This window comes from Saimiri boliviensis, chromosome 9 (genome assembly GCF_048565385.1).
Source record: "Saimiri boliviensis isolate mSaiBol1 chromosome 9, mSaiBol1.pri, whole genome shotgun sequence".
Classification (NCBI taxonomy): Eukaryota; Metazoa; Chordata; class Mammalia; order Primates; family Cebidae; genus Saimiri; species Saimiri boliviensis.
In genome coordinates this window covers 101976386-101991804 of record NC_133457.1, presented here as the reverse complement: position 1 = coordinate 101991804, position 15419 = coordinate 101976386, and the positions used below count along the sequence as shown (strand labels likewise).

The following is a 15419-nucleotide window of genomic DNA, read 5'->3' as shown; positions in this document are numbered from 1 at the left end:
CCAGTCCAGCCTCACAGCAGCACCACCTGTGTAGCCACGGGGGCGAAGTGGTCACTGCGACGCCCTCTGAGCCTCAGCCTTCTCGCAGGTGGAGTGAGGCTGCCCCTGGCCTTCCCTGGAGGAGTCTTGAAGTAGCTGCTGTGGGGTGGGGGGAAGGGAGGGCCAGCAGGCGAAGCTTCACTACAAAGAAAATCAGCCGAGGATACCAAAACTAGCTTTAATTTGTGCAAAAGCCACACAGAGCTGTCTAGAAAGTGTTCCTGGGAGGAGGCTGAGTCCGTGGCGCACAGGCCGAGGTGCCTCTAGAAGTTCTCCAGCAAGCCCAGGATGCGCTTCTGCTCGTTCTCCCGGAACTCCGGGCTCCGGCCGTCCCCGATATTCTCCGCATACTCTAGGGGACAAAGACAGAGTCAGGAGTGGGTCCCGGGCACGGGGTCCGCTGTGGCCGTGTCACTTCATACCATTCCCAGGACTCCAGCTCCACAGAGGCGCAGGTTGCTCTAATGCCCCCACCGCGGCCAAATTTGTTTTGGTCTTGCCTTTGAGGCCTTCAGTGGAAAGGGCCCGACTCACCTTTCCATGCTGGGACTCCTCTCCTAGCCACACCTTTCACTCCCTCCCTCATTTGTTTATTCATTCAGCACACACGGTGTGGATGCCACAGTGGTCGGAACGTTCGTGCCCCCTCCAAAATTCATGCTGAAATCTCATCCCCAACGCAGCAAAGGGCTTTAGGGGTGATTAGACTCCTACCATCTAGTTGTAAGATTAGATTAGGTCTAGATGAGGTCTAATCTAGGGGGATTAGACCCTTGCAAAAGGACTCCAGGGGACTCTCAAGCCCCTCTACCCTTCTCCCTTCTGCAATGTGAGGACGCAGCAGGAAGGCCTCAGCAGGCGCCGAGGGCTATCGAGGTGCTCATGGACCCCCCACCTCCAGAACTGTGAGGAAGTACATTTCTGTTCTTCATAAATTACCCAGTCTCGGGGATTTTGTTACAGAAGCAGGAATAGACTAAGACAGATGCCACTGGGCAGGCACTGCTCTAGGCTAGTGGTTCTGAGTGTGGACCCGATCGGCAGCAGCAGCAGCTGCAGCATTGTGTGGAAACTTACTAGAAACACAAATTCTTGGGACCATCCTAGACCCACTTAACAGGAAACTGGGGTGGGGCCCAGCGATCTGAGTTCTACTGGTCTCCAGATGATGCTGATGCATGGTCCAGTTTGAGAACCTCTTCTTGGGAATGGGAATAAAGGAGTGATGGAAACATGCAAATCTCTGCAAGTGTGGAGCCTACTTCCCAGTGACGGTCACAAAGCAAAAAGTGAAAACAATACACAGGAGCGTGTCAGCAGAGAGTGTCTGCTTAAAGGCCAGAAGGAGATGAGTGTGGAAAGGTCTGGGAGTGACTGGCAGGGCAGCCAGGGCAGAGGGTCTAAGAGCGGGGGGCGGGGGTGCTTCCTTGGTTTATCTGAGGGTCAGTGAAGAGGTCAGTGTGGCCACAGCCTGGAGCCACAGGAGAGGGCCATGCCCAGATGGCGTAAGCTGTGCACCACAGTAAGGGCTGTGGCCTTTCTGTGGGGTGGAAGCCCCTAAGAGGGTCCTGAGCAGGAGTGATGTGGTTTGACTTTTGCCAGATCCCTATCGATGCTGTGTGGGGGACACCCTTGGGGCAGCAAGGGCAGGGCAAGGAGATGCAATGTGACATTGGCCTGGCTTGGTCAGGCAACTGCGGAGGTGAGGCGACATCTTCAGTTTCTTGATGCTTTCTGAGGGTGCCTCCAGCAGGATTTACAGATAGACCAGAAATGGGGTGTGAGAAAGAGATGTGGCTATTGCAACCACCAAGAAATATGACAGGAGCAGTGGGGAAGCTGACAGTGAGCCCAGAATCCCCTCAGGGACTGGGGGGCACAGGTGTGGTGGCAGCAACAGGAAGGGGCTGTGAGGGGTGCAGTCCCGAACACAAGATTCGATAGCTGTGTATATTTGGGGAAGGGAGAGAGACAGAATAGTCTAGAAGTACTGGGGCATGGAAGACCCCTCCCCCGTCTCCAGTAGTAGGAGGGGTGTGGGAGCGCCAGGTTTCAGGGAGAGCAGGAAGAGAAAGGAAACACTCCTGAGGAAGGCGAGGCTCTGGGCATGGCTCTGGCAACAGATTGGCAGAGGATGCCATCGGAGTGTCACTGTGGGCAGGCTTGTGGCTCGTCTCCCCTGTGATTCCAGTGTGGTAATCCTTAAGACTCCATTTCATTTTCAAAAGTGTCCTTGTCACCCTGGTTTTAGGAGATGGTGAGGGGTGAGCTGGTGACCCTGTACTGTCTGCGGTAGCTCCTAGAGCAAGTACAGGGGACCTAGTGGGGAGGGGATGGGGTGGTCCAACCCCTCACTGCCCTGACTGCCCCCTGCCCACAGCCAGAGAGGAAAAGGCACAACGTCGGGCTGTGATTGGTCAGACCCTAACTCTGACTCACAGCTGTGACCCTGGGTGGGCCCCTCCGGAAATCTGCAAATAACAAATGTCCAGGGAACCTTAGTTTCCTCCCTGAGCTTCCTTTGCTCAGGCCAGCAATGGCACTGGGGAAGTCCCACACCCTCTCCGGGATCCCTCCTGGGATGTCTTCTCTGTGAAAGCCCGCCTGGTCACCCCGCACCCGAGCCCCAGGCCACAGCCTCTGGCACATGCGGGCCTGGCTGCTAGACCATCCCTCACGGGCCCCTCCCTTCCTCCCTCCCTAGATGGAGGGCAGCGTAAGCCTGGCCGAGGCCACCCAGCAGAGTGGCGCGGTGAAGAGTCTCCTGGAGTGGGTGACTAAGATGGCTGCTTGCACTTCTGCCCCCTGGGTCCTTACTGGGGCCTGGCTTGAGGAAGAAAACATAGAGAACTCTCTGGTAAGAGGCTTTTGTGTAATAAAACACCTGCTGATCCAAACCAGACAACGACTGGGGAGAGAAAACAAAGCGTGTGACCTCTCACCCCTCCCCTGCCAGCCCTACCCCGGCCAATGCTGGGGAAATAATTTTGCTCCTGCTGCCGCTTTATTTTGCCCCGTCCGTCTTTATTACTTTGGACATGTGCCAGAAAACGGGATTTGGGATTCGGACGTGTGCCAACTGTGTGTCTCTCTCTGGAAATCATCCCTTCTGTTGGGCCCATCCATCACCTCTGACGGCAAATGGTTGTGATGCCTCCTATTAAGGCCCCTTAAAGAGCGGGCCGGGGGGATGGAGACAGGAACTGAGCCTCGGGAGAGGGCGCTGGGGCTGCCAGTAAGTGGTATCTCTTACGCACATGTGAGTGATACAGTTGCTGCCCCAGGAGAGAAAGAAATGACCATTACGGCATCAAATATCCCCGGAGGCATGGTCTGGAAGCAGGAGTCTTAATGGATTGAGCTAACACTTTGCTCTCCTAATGTCTTCTCAGACCCAGGAGGGCGGGAAGTAGAGAAACAGCCCGATGCTTTGGGGCAGTGATTTTCCAACAGTAAAGCCAGCTTCCTTGAGTTCTTTCTAGGGAAGCAGAAAGCGGAGGGAACCCACGCCTGCATCCATCCCTCTGCGGAATCGCCTCTGCCAAGGCCTGGCTTGTACCTGCCGATGGTACACAGAGCACCCATCCCAGGCGCAAGTCTCCTCTGTCACTCCCACTGTGCTAAGAAGCGAACAGTCACATTACCCATTCTCTGGATCTGACTGGCCAGAGGCAGTGAATGGCTTAGTGTCACCTGGAACAGGGCCTGTCTCACACGGAGTGGAACGGGACTCACATGTGCTGTGTACTGCTACGGTATCTATGTCGTCTCACATGCAACCTTTGCCGCAGTCTTACAAGGTAAAGGACGCTATATCCCTGTTCCCCAGGAGGAAACAGAGGCTATGAGAGAACTGAAGCAACCTGCCCAAGTCTAGGACGTAGGGGAGCTGGAACTCAAATCTTGAAATGTATGCATAGCAAAAAAAAAAAAAAAGAAAAAAGAAAAAAGAAAAAAGAAAGTCCCTGAAAAGCCACTGGGGGTGGGCTGGTCCTCACAGCACCATCTTGTTACCTAAGCAACAGGCTACCCTGCCTGGCCCCTGGCCTTCGGGGGAAAAAACTCCTGCTCTGTGAGCGCTCCAAAACACGAATGTCTCCTGGTACAGGTGCCTCGGTGGCTGGGACAGATTGGGGTGGACCGGCTGGGGTCACACTCTCTTATGCTAAGTTACCAATCTCAGAGCTGGCAGGGTTCTCAGAAACTTATTGCAGCCCTCAGGGGGCAGATGAGTGGCCAGGGTCCCGCAGTGAGCCAGCCACGGAGACAGGCCCAGAACCCGGTCCAACGACCTGGCCCAGTGCTCACCCACTGCCCTGGGAAGCGGCGCCCCCAGGCACCTCACCCTGACCCTCACCCTTTGCCCTTGCTCACTCTGTTTCTGTAGCAGAGCCCTATTTGGAGCAAACTGTGGTGGTGCCAACTACCTCAGGTTATTCCAGCTGCTGCAGCAGTTTATAAATATTGAACAGAGTCCTCCCAGTGGTCTTGGGAAAGGGCTCTCTCTGCTGCACGTGTGTGCGTGCGCGCATGCATGTGTGTATATGTAAGAGGAAAGGAGAATGCAGGGTGAGGGGAGAGGGAGAGAAAGCTGAGAGAGGAAGAGAGAGGGAGGAGGCGAGGTCGGTGGAGAGAGAAAGACGGCGCACACACCAGCTCCTTTCTCACTCCCCCACATTTTCAAATGCTCTTACAATAAAGGCTTTGATGGAGCTCAGAAACAGGCAGCAGCGCTGAACGCATAAATATTAAAGCAAACTTTAGACAGCAGGTTTACTATTCAGACATGGAATACAAGCTGTTCTGTTTATGTTGAGAGGGTGAGGGAGGGGCGCCAAGGCTGGTGGATGGGGAAAAGCCGCCTTCCAGGGCAGAGACCTGGACCAGTATTCACAAGCCTGGTTCAGATCCCTGAACCTTAAGCCTTAAGTGTTCACCTTTTTAAAAATGCAGGAGGAAGAGGTAGGAGAGAGGAGGAATGCAATATTTTCATACTGAAAACCCTTGTGGATATACACATAACCACAAAACAAAAACCGGGAAAGGAAAACCCTTCAAGTCTAACACATTCCTTGACAACGACAATGAACTCGGAAGGTTGAAAGGCTGCACTTCTCTAGGAGTAGAACATTTTGCCAGGCTGTAGGTTTTAATTTCATCAGGGATGTCATTCAAATGAAACCCACTTGCAGAGAAAGACCCTTGCCCTTTGCTTACAATGCTAATGGTCGCGTTCTCAGAGTCCCATAGATATTTAACCTGGTTGGAAAAGCACCCACTGACACCCACCCACCCCCACAAGGCCCTGGGAAGTCGAGCCTATGTGCTGGTCCCAGGCTCTCCTGGTGGCATCTCAGTCCAAGCTGCTGCTAACTCCAGGTGAAAGGAGTAGGGGAAGGAAGGAGAGAGGGAGAGAGGGAGGGAAGGAGAGAGGGAGAAAGGGAGGGAGGGAAGAAAGGAGGGAGGGAAGGAAGGAAGGAAGGAAGGGAGGGAGGGACGGAGGGAAGGAAGGAAGGAAGGAAGGAAGGAAGGAAGGAAGGAAGGAAGGAGGAAAGGTAAGGAAGCTCCATTTACTGAGTATGTAACTTGGTCCCAGGCACCAAACTGCATTTCAACCTCAGAGCCTTCCTAAGAGAGACAGTATTTATTTCAGGTTTTTCTTTTCTTTTCTTTTTTTTTTTTTTTTTTTGAGACAGAGTCTTGTGCTGTTGCCAGGCCAGAGGGCAGTGGCGTGATCTCGGCTCACCGTAACCTCTGCCTTCCTGGGTTCAAGTGATTCTCCTGCCTCAGCCTCCCAAGCAGTTGGGACTACAGGCACCTGCCACCATGCCCAGCTAAGTTTTGCATTTTTCAGTCGAGACGGGTTTCACCATGTTGGCCAGTTTGATCTCTTGACCTCATGATTCACCCACCTCAGCTTTCCAAAGTGTTGGGATTACAGGCGTGAGCCACTGTGCTGGCCTGTTTGTGTTTTTTAGAGTAGGAAACCAAGATTGAAATGTGTCATCTGCTAACCTGCCCAGAGTTACACACAGATCCAGATTTTACGCTGGTCCGGGCATCTCCATTCCTGGGTAAGCCTGGACATGAATTACAACAATAAAGACAGCTAACACGTAACAGGCACTTTCTAGGTGGCAGCCAACGTGTGAGCCCTCTACATACAGCAGCTCGCCTCGTTCTCACAGCAACCTTCTGAGACGGCTTCTTCCCATGTTACAGTTGCAGGAACTGTGGCTTGGAGAGGGTAAGTAGCTGCCCAGGGTCAGGCACTATAAAGTGACAGAGCTTGCTTATGAACCTGGGGAGCTCACTGCGGACTCCACAGTCTTAGCACAGTTGGTTCTCAGAGTGGTTCCTTCTCCCCCTGCACGTACCATCACCACACTACCCGAGGCAGCGCTTCCTGAGAGCCCTCTGGGGTGAACTGGGTGAGGCCTGGGGGCAGCAATCCTAAGGCAAATGTGACATCTTTGCTGAAAAGCTCCCTAGGTGTCCCTAAGATGCCTCTGAGCCCTGTCAAGGCCGCTGGCTACAGGGCTCTCTCCCGATCCTTTCCTGTCTCCAAATACCTTGGGGGACACGGTAGCCGTGACCAGGTGCAAGTCACACACACTCCAGCATGTCATCAAGAGATAAATCCTATCAGCTTCGGCAGCTTTAAAATCACACAGACAAACTGGGTTACCAAGAGCCCCAAATCAATATGGAAATACATGTTTATGGGCTTCTAGGAGGAGATTTTTAAGCCACCAAGAATACATGCAAATCAAAGAAAGGGCCATGGGCCAAATTCTAAAAGCATTTAAGTTTCTGGCTCATTCTTTCTGCCCAGCAGTGAAAGAGTTTTGAGTCAGTAATCCTCTAAGCTTTCCTCTGCAAACCGGCCACTGCTGTGCGGTAGCCGAGGCTGCTCCCGGGCACCCGTGTGGTCCTCCAACAGCTTTCACCAGGAGACTAAAACATCGACAAGACTGGCCAGGGGCTTCCACTGCAACCCTTGGCACAAATATTTCTATGTCGAAGCATTCTCAGGCCACAGCTCCTACACCACACCCAAGGCGATGACTGCTCCGTGATGCCACGCACGGCCGCCTACCTTCCCATGCAGGCAGCCACAGAGACAGAACGCGGAATGGTGGCTGCCAGGGGCTGCGGGGAGGGAGGAACGGGGAGTTCCAGTTTTGCAAGATGAAAGAAAAGGCCTGTGGATAGACGATAATGATGGCAGCAATGGTCAAAACGAGAAATTACTATTACAATCATACAAAATAAAAAAGAAGCCAGGCCCTCTGCACAGCCTCCCCGGATCTTTGGGCTCCTTTTCACGTCCAGTGAATTAGCTGTGAGTTAACTGCACCACCTTCACGCCCCTAGTACCTCTGAATCCCAGTGCTGGCTCCACTCTGCTTTGTGCTGGGCTCAGTTACCTCACTTGTGAGGGGAGGTATGCCTGTGGGGGACAGGGCCTCCTGAGCGTCTCACTTATCTTAGAGCCCTGCCTAACACCCTGTGATGCCAAATGGGTGCTCTCTAAAGGTGGGTGCCCTACATTCTTCTCTCTTAAAAGCCCGTAGGAGCATATGAGCCAATCAGCAGTTGGCACATTCCTTACTGCTGTGCACAGTTCCTTCTGAGTCTGGATCCAATTTCTACCACAGGGACCCGGGTGCCCCCAGTAAGCTCAGTGAGTCTCAGTGTCCTTGTTATCCCACTTTCTAGGCCCCTTGTGAGGACCAGAGATAAAGATGCTGTACCCCAACGGCCTGACCCAGAAGAGGTAGGAGCTTGGTAAGTGACCGCTCCACCTACCGTGGTCCTGGACTTCTGGAATAGCACAAAGAAGCCTTCAGCACCACCTCAGCACGTACCCCAGTCGGCAGTAACTGACTCCTCTCTGCCAGTCCGGGTGCTGAGCACCAGAGAGCTAAATGGCAGGAAGTCCAGTGCTGTCCTCATGGAGCACATACCCCACCTGCCCTTCTCTTCCTGGGCATCTCCGTCCTCAGACCGCCATTCCCTAGGAGGGCCCACAGTCCTCAGGCCAGAGCTGCTGCTGCTTCTGGGGAAGGCTGGACGTGGGCAGCACCGAGTAAGCAGTGTGCAGAGAGCGGGGCTTTAATGAGCCATCAATTACTCCCTGCGCTCTTGGCACCCCCAACAGAGGAGGGAGAAAATTGTGAGAATGGGGGCTGAAAAATAACGGGAAAAGTCCCCCGCTGGGCTTGCCTCACCAGCGTTTTCCTGAGACCTCAAGGGATACATCAGCTGTCATCCTGCCAGCAAAACTTAGGAAATATGTAGGCCATAAAATCAAAGAGAAAAGCTTGCATCTAATTAGTATGTTAAAGAAAAAAAGGAAGCAACCCAAACTGAAAAACAAAATTAAAATCAAAGAGGACAGACTGCTGAGCTGGTTTTCTTTATGAGGCTTTGTTTTCCTGGGCTTTTGATTGAAGGAAGGGTGGAGGAGGGAGGAGGGTGGTATGAAAAGGAGAACCAGATGGGCTTTTCGGACAGGGGGTCCCAGCAGAGCCCAGCCTTCCACCCCTCCCACCTCCATGGGAGCCTCACCCCTGTCAAGCTCAGCACCACCCTCTTCACCCAAGTGAGGGCTCCTGAGGGTCCTCGAAGCACCCTGTTCAGGGGGTAGTCCCAGAGACAGGCCACAATGCACAGGCTCCACGCCCCTCTGCAGGGCGGCTTCCCCTGCTGTGGGTGGTGCAGGACAGGAGCACCCAGTGGGAGGGCTGGGAACCCTTTATTACAGCCTTCCATCCAGAGAGACCCTCTTTCAATTGTCGGCGTGATGTCCAGGGCCTCTTCAACCTGAGCAATGGCATTCAGGTCCCAGGCTCTAAATATCACCTCCACACGGACAACCTCAAATTCCCCAAACTATTCCCTGGGGCTCTAATGAGAATGTCTGCTGTCTGCTGGTCAACCAAGGGATGCAGACACCCCTTGTACCCCAAACTCACCATGCACCTAGCAGAACTCAGGAGCCCTGCCCAGCCATACCCCACCCCACCCTACCCAATGCTGCAGCCTCCCGCACCTCTGCTTGGCCTCCCCTAACGGGACTACAGTCTTCCCCAAGGTCACTGCATCCTACTCTGTCCTGCCTCTGAGCCTCGCTCCCTCTGCCTGCTTTGGGCACCAGTCCTAGTCCTGGGGAGGAGAAGTGGCCCCCTCCCTGCTTCCATAACTGCCTCCGTGCCACGCCTCCAGCACACTGTTCACAACTCGACGCAGCGCTTAGCACGTTCTAATTAGTTTTTAGCCTCTCCCCCTAGACTGTGAATGCCTCAGGGATAGGGATCTCGCTTAGTCCTTCAGTATCTCTAGGACGGGACTTAAGAGCCTGGCACCAAGCAGGGAGCAGGGCCAGCTAAGTAGTTCCTGGAGCCTGTGTCTCACTGGGCTTGGATTATGGTCCATCATGTATCCTCTAAACCCCAAAGGCCGTAACCTCCACGAGGGCAGCTGCCGTGTGACTCCTCTGTAGCACAGCACTCAGCCCGGTGCCCAGCTGGCCCTGAGGACAGTCGCAGTCGATGTTTGCCACACTAAATTCATACAAGAGCAGGGTTTAATTCCACAATGTCTGAAATTGTTACTGGGTTCCCATTATGTGCCTGGCATTGTTCCGGGTGCCTGGGAGACGCGGTGAACAAGGCAGACAACGTCCCCATGTCACGGCGCTTATATTTTAATGTATGAGACAGACAAAATGAGCACACAAACACATAAATAAAAACAATCACAGACTGTGATAGGGCTCAGAAGGAAAGAAACAGGGTGCTACGATGGGAATCACAGATGCAGAGAAGTGGATGGATTCGAGGCTGAGTTTGGAGGTAGCAGAGGTGGGATGGACTATGGAACTGGCTCTGGGGGTGATGGAGAGAGAAATGGAAGGCAGAGCCCAGGCATGGAAGGATGGGTGCGAGGGTCTGCATGGAGGTGGGGGAGGTGGAGGGGGGAGAAGAACAGAGAGTGGGAATGCAGACAGCGCCTGTGTGCACCCTTCGCCTCAATGATCATCCACTCAGGATCCAGCATGGAGTGGCACCTTAAAAGGCACTGGGAAATGAATCAGGATCCGAGGGAGACGGAGGCTGGAGCTCACAACAACAGTAAATTGTGAATAACTTAGGGTGTGTGTGGCAGGGTTTGAGAAAGACAGACATCCAACTACTACATGTCGGCACCCGTTAAAAATACTCTTCCTTTCTTGGAAGAGCACTATTTTGATTACAAGGATGGAGGTGCAGGGAGAAGCCTCAATACAAGATAGCAGAGTGAGAGTCATAAGAAGTTCTAATTGAACGCGTGGGCGTTAGACTAAATGCCACTTAAAGGCTGGAGTTGCAAATCACCACAGCTACACCTTAGTGGGGAGGCGAAGTGACACTCTGAGCAGTAATTCACATGAATCTGACACTGAGACTGAAGGAGCCCCCAGGGTGCCACTCTGGAAGGCATGAGCGGGGCTGAGTGTGTCTACGGGTCCCCCTTTACTCTTTTTCTCTGAGGATAAAACAACAGATTCCAATGCTTCATATTCTCCATCCACAAAATGGATGCAATGGATTTCCTGTCCTCTGATGGGGAGGGCTGACCAGAAGGCAAGATTCCCAGCCCCTGTGCCTTGCACTCTGCTCTTTCGTTTTGGACTGTCTCTGTTCTAGTCTCTCAGACCAGCTCAATGCCACTTCTCTCACAAGGCTTCCCACAGGATTTTGGCCATGCCTCACTTAAAATAGTGATGACAATGATCTTCGTGGAATTTGTAATACTCACACTAACATTCACTGTTAACTTGTGTCACCTCTTTCAATCCCCTTGTCCATTCTAGGGGGTCACAGAGCAACTGGTATCTTGCCTGAGGTAACAGAGTAAACAACAGAGCCAAGATTCGGATCCAGAAGCCTCTGACCCTAGTACCCACGCTCTGAAGCTCTCTACTTCATTGTGTGGACTCCGTTTATCCTCACTCTTCACCCGCCACCTGGAACGGGAGCTAGAAGCAACTTAAAGGCAAGCTCTCTGAGTAAATGTAGCCTAATCCTTCATCTTAGAAATGGGCAGAATGAGGGCCCGAGGGGAACACTGATTTGTCTGTGGTTACCCAGGCCATCTGACACTCCCTGAACTCTGGCATCACCAGTACTGGAAATTCCAACATGGGCCTCCAGGACCACAGGTGCTAGCCCGCGCTCCCCAGTTAGTCCCTAGGTGGCTGAGGGCGGTGTGCATCCAGAGCTCGGAGCAGGGGCCCTGCCTTGCGACTGGGGGCTTGCTCATTGGCTGGAGGCCTCTCCAGCTGAGTCAGGTCCAGTCGAAGATCCAACAGCATTTGGGGAACTCCACAGGGTGGGTGAGGGAAGGAGGGAAACTCACACTGACCTAGCCCCCACTGTGTGTCAGGTACCAGACTGGACGCTGTTGTTCCTCCTGTAACCTTTGCAAAATTTCTCCTAGGTAAATATACAACTGTGATCATGATCGCAGGTAGGGGAGGCAAAGCTAGGTCCGGGAGGCAGGCGTACTCTTTTCACCACTCCACATTGCTTCAATTCACTGCCCAATTCCAGTTATAGCAGTCCCCCACATCCTGAGAGGTGTTCCAAGACCCCGATGGATGCCTGAAACTGCACACAGTACTGAACCCTACGTAGACTAGTTTTTTCCCATAGATACACATCTATGATAAATATACAACTATGAAAAGGTTAATTTATAAATTAGGCACAGTAAGAGATTAACGATAACAAAATAAAATATAACAATTATAACAATATACTACAAAAATTTATATGACTGTAGCTTCTCTCAAAATATCTTACTGTACCATACTCATAGTGTATAACTGAAAGCAAAACTGTGGATAAGAGAGGACTGTTGTATTTCTTGTCACTTCCTTGCTTTTTTCCCTAAGAAAGCAATTTCCTTCCACTATGTGTAGTTTGGAATTGAATTTTTTGTTTTGTTTTTTAAAAACTTTTAAGAACTGTTTTAAGCCCCTGTGCCTCTTGTTTACGTGTGTAAGTTCTGGAACTGGAGGGTCAGAGGCAGAGAACAATGAGGTGAGTCTTCAGTATTCTAACAAAGATGACCTGGACACACAGTCAAATGGACAACACACTTAAGCTTTCAGTACAGAAAATGCTCCACAACAAACACCAGAGATACTGACAGAGGCTCACAAAGTCAGCATCGTCTAATCCTCTGGAGCTCTAGGCATGAGTAGCGGCCAACTCACCCTTGATGATATGCCTGACAATTTTGATGGAGCTTCCTCGCATGTTTAGGATCTGGTGAACCCTCTGGCGAATCTAATAAGGGAAAAATGGGTAGAGAAAGAAAGACCAGCAATTGTCTTGACATATCCGAATGCATCACCTTGAAATTATTTACCTCATCCCATCCCTGAAACAGAAGGCTGAGGTTAAGGAATTCAAGGCGAGCGTGAGCCCCTTCTTTCCCTGAGAGTCTGCCTAAGCAGCTGGTGAGGACGGAGGCAGGGATGGATGGGCCCATCCAGGGGAAGACCCTCCTACCTGGGGGACATTGGCATTGCAGATCTCAGCCATGATGTAGCAGATGTGCTGGAGAACAAAGAGCCCTGCATCCAAGCGCCGGAGGTAGAACTCCTCCTCGATGTCACTGTCAATGATCTCGCCTCGCCGGACCAGGTCCTAGAAACAAGTGAACATTTAAGAATAAAAGCTGGACAGTGAATGAGAGGAAATAATGGACTCCTCGTTTGGCCATAATATACAAAAGGACAGCAATTACAACAACAGCAAAAGAAAAACGTCCTCTTTTTGATTTGTCTGTATCTCCCACTACTCTGAAATATCTTTCACATACTCCTCATTCTTAATGGACGACAGAGGCCCCAGGAGGCAAGCTTAAAGCCTACTTTTTCCTGTCTGATGAATCAGGGCCAAAATGATCTCATCCACATATAAAAAAAGCTATTAAAAAAAAAAGAAAAAGCGGAAGGGACACAAATCGAGGCTATTTATCTGCTCCCACTCATTCTTTACTCTTTCAGTTGGGCCTCCATAAATAATCTCTCTGTAAGATACAGTTGGTCCCTGGCCTACCATGGATTGACTTTCTGATGGGGTGAGAGTGACAGGCATGCAGTAGAAACTGTGCTTCTCCTGCAAGGCTGGTAGTGGCAGTGAGTTTCAGCTCCCAGTCAGCCATTTATTTTCTTTCTTCCTTTTTTTTTTTAATTTTTTTTTATTTTTTGAGATGGAGTTTTGCTTTTGTCCCCCAGGCTGGAGTGCAATGGCGCGATCTCGGCTCACCGTAACCTCCACCTCCCGGGTTCACGTGATTCTCCTGCCTCAGCTTCCTGAGTAGCTGGGATTACAGGCACGTGCCACCATACCCGGCTAGTATTTTTAGTAGAGACTGTGTTTCACCATGTTGGCCAGGCTGGTCTCGAACTCCTGACCTCAAGTGATCTGCCCACCTTGGCCTCCCAAAGTGCTAGGATTACAGATGTGAGCCACTGTGCCCAGCAGCCATGCATTTTCAACTCATGATATTTTCAATCTATGGTGGGTTTATCAGCATGCAATGTTATCTGAAGTCTAGAAGCATCTGTATACGTAAATCTCCCTTCCAAATCAAGTTAAACACAGGGAAGAAAGGTGCCCTTTTCCCACAACTCTGAAACCAATGGCACAGGCACCTAACTTGCATCCATGTGTCCTCTGGCTTAGGTCCTGTCAGGGGCACAGGCTGCATTTCACATGTCCAACACCCCCCAGGCCAAAGCCCTAGGAAGTTACAGGAGTCTCCTTTGTAAGCCTACACCTCTCAGACTTACTGTCCTCATATCTAGTCCTCCCTAGTAGATTCTTTTTTTGTTTTTTTAAAACCAGCTTTATGAGATATAATTCACAGACTATACAATTCATTCATTGAAAGTGTACAGTTTAACAGCTTTTATATATTCAGAGTTGTGCAATCAATTTTTAACATCTTTACTATCCCCCAATCCCAATCCTTCCACCCTTCATCTTATGTGCTGTAAACACTTCTCCTGGACAGCTCAGGGCCCTACTGCTTTCCCTCCTTGGGATTCCGGGGCACGACTCAAGCTCACATCATTGTAAGCTACCTCCATCACAAAGGCTTTCCTGATTATTTAAGGCTAACAATTACTCCTTTCTAAAATTAATGAGAGCACCCTGACAAGCCACTCCGCAAATGACCCCCTCCTGCCCGCCATCTTCACACTGACTTCAGTCACACCAGCTGTCTCTGCCTGCAGTCTTAATTTCATGAGTAAACTGTGAACTCTGTGAAGGTAGGGCCCGAAATTTGTTTTGTCTTCATATCCCTAGCTGAGTACACAAATATGCAGCCAATAAGAGAAAAAAAGACATCTCTGGTTTTTTGTTTTGTTTTGTTTGTTTGAGACAGGGTCTTACTGTTGTCCAGTCTGGAGTGCAGTGGCGTGATGACAGCTCACTGCAGCCTCAACTTCCTGGGCTCCAGTGATCCTTTCACCTTAGCCTCTCAAAAAGCTAGGACTAGAGGCACATGCCACCACGTTCAGCTAATTAAAACTTTTTTTTTTTTTTGGTAGAGACAGGGTCTCACTACGTTGCCTGGGTTGGTCTTTGAGCTCTTAGGCTCAAGTGATACTCCCGCCTTGGCCTCCCAAAGTGCTGGGATTACAGGCATGAGCCACCATCCAGCCAGACATCTGGTTTGGGCTATGAACTCTCAGGAGTGAGAGCGGGGTGTGGGGACTTGTTCTGTGAGACAAGCACATGGGCCTAAGATGGCAGGTGCTTAATACATGCTTCTGATGGCAACGATTCATTTCGTAATTCTGTCAGTAGCTTTACGGCCAGCATTCCTTCTGACAACTGGGGCTCCTGTCACTGACGGAGCCCTTGGGATCCTGCTTTCCACTCTTCCAAATTCGAAGAACTCACCAATGTGGTCATCAATCTCCACCAAGAATCCTTCAGAGACTATTTAGACACAGATAATGCGCTTCTTTATTTGCCCGGGGTGCCAGCCTGTGGCAACACAAGGCTACTTTTCATCTCACTCCTATGAGGCCTCAAGGAGGCCAAAGAGGGCTGCAGACTGCTGGGCCCTGCACTGCCTGGCGAATCAGTAACGCTAATTCCTAGCTTCATTTAGTAGCAAATTCATTGGTAATCTGGTAATAGCATTAATGTTCACGAGGTAGTCATGGAGCACTGGACTGATGTCCAATGAGTTTAAAAATAGAAGGTTCACTTTAGTTTCTCATTTACTCATAATCATGACTTCCTGCTCCAGAACTCTGAAGTGTTCAGCAGTTATTACCAAATTTTAAAAGGGCAGGGAAG

The 15419-nt window shown here is 51.1% G+C and overlaps 1 protein-coding gene across 2 annotated transcripts in view; it reads right to left on the bottom strand.

Annotated features, from left to right (window-relative positions):
• Positions 1–203: 203 nt before the first annotated feature.
• CTNNBL1 (catenin beta like 1) overlaps positions 204–15419 on the bottom strand; it is a 180595-nt gene continuing 165379 nt past the window's right edge. For both annotated transcript variants that reach the window (XM_003936366.4, XM_074406508.1), the window contains exons 14-16: positions 12606–12743; positions 12308–12380; positions 204–391 (exon numbers count right to left, since the gene is read on the bottom strand). In XM_003936366.4, coding sequence (XP_003936415.1) covers positions 303–391; positions 12308–12380; positions 12606–12743 — 300 coding nt within the window. In that variant the 3' untranslated portion in view covers positions 204–302. The remainder of the gene's footprint in view (positions 392–12307; positions 12381–12605; positions 12744–15419) is intronic.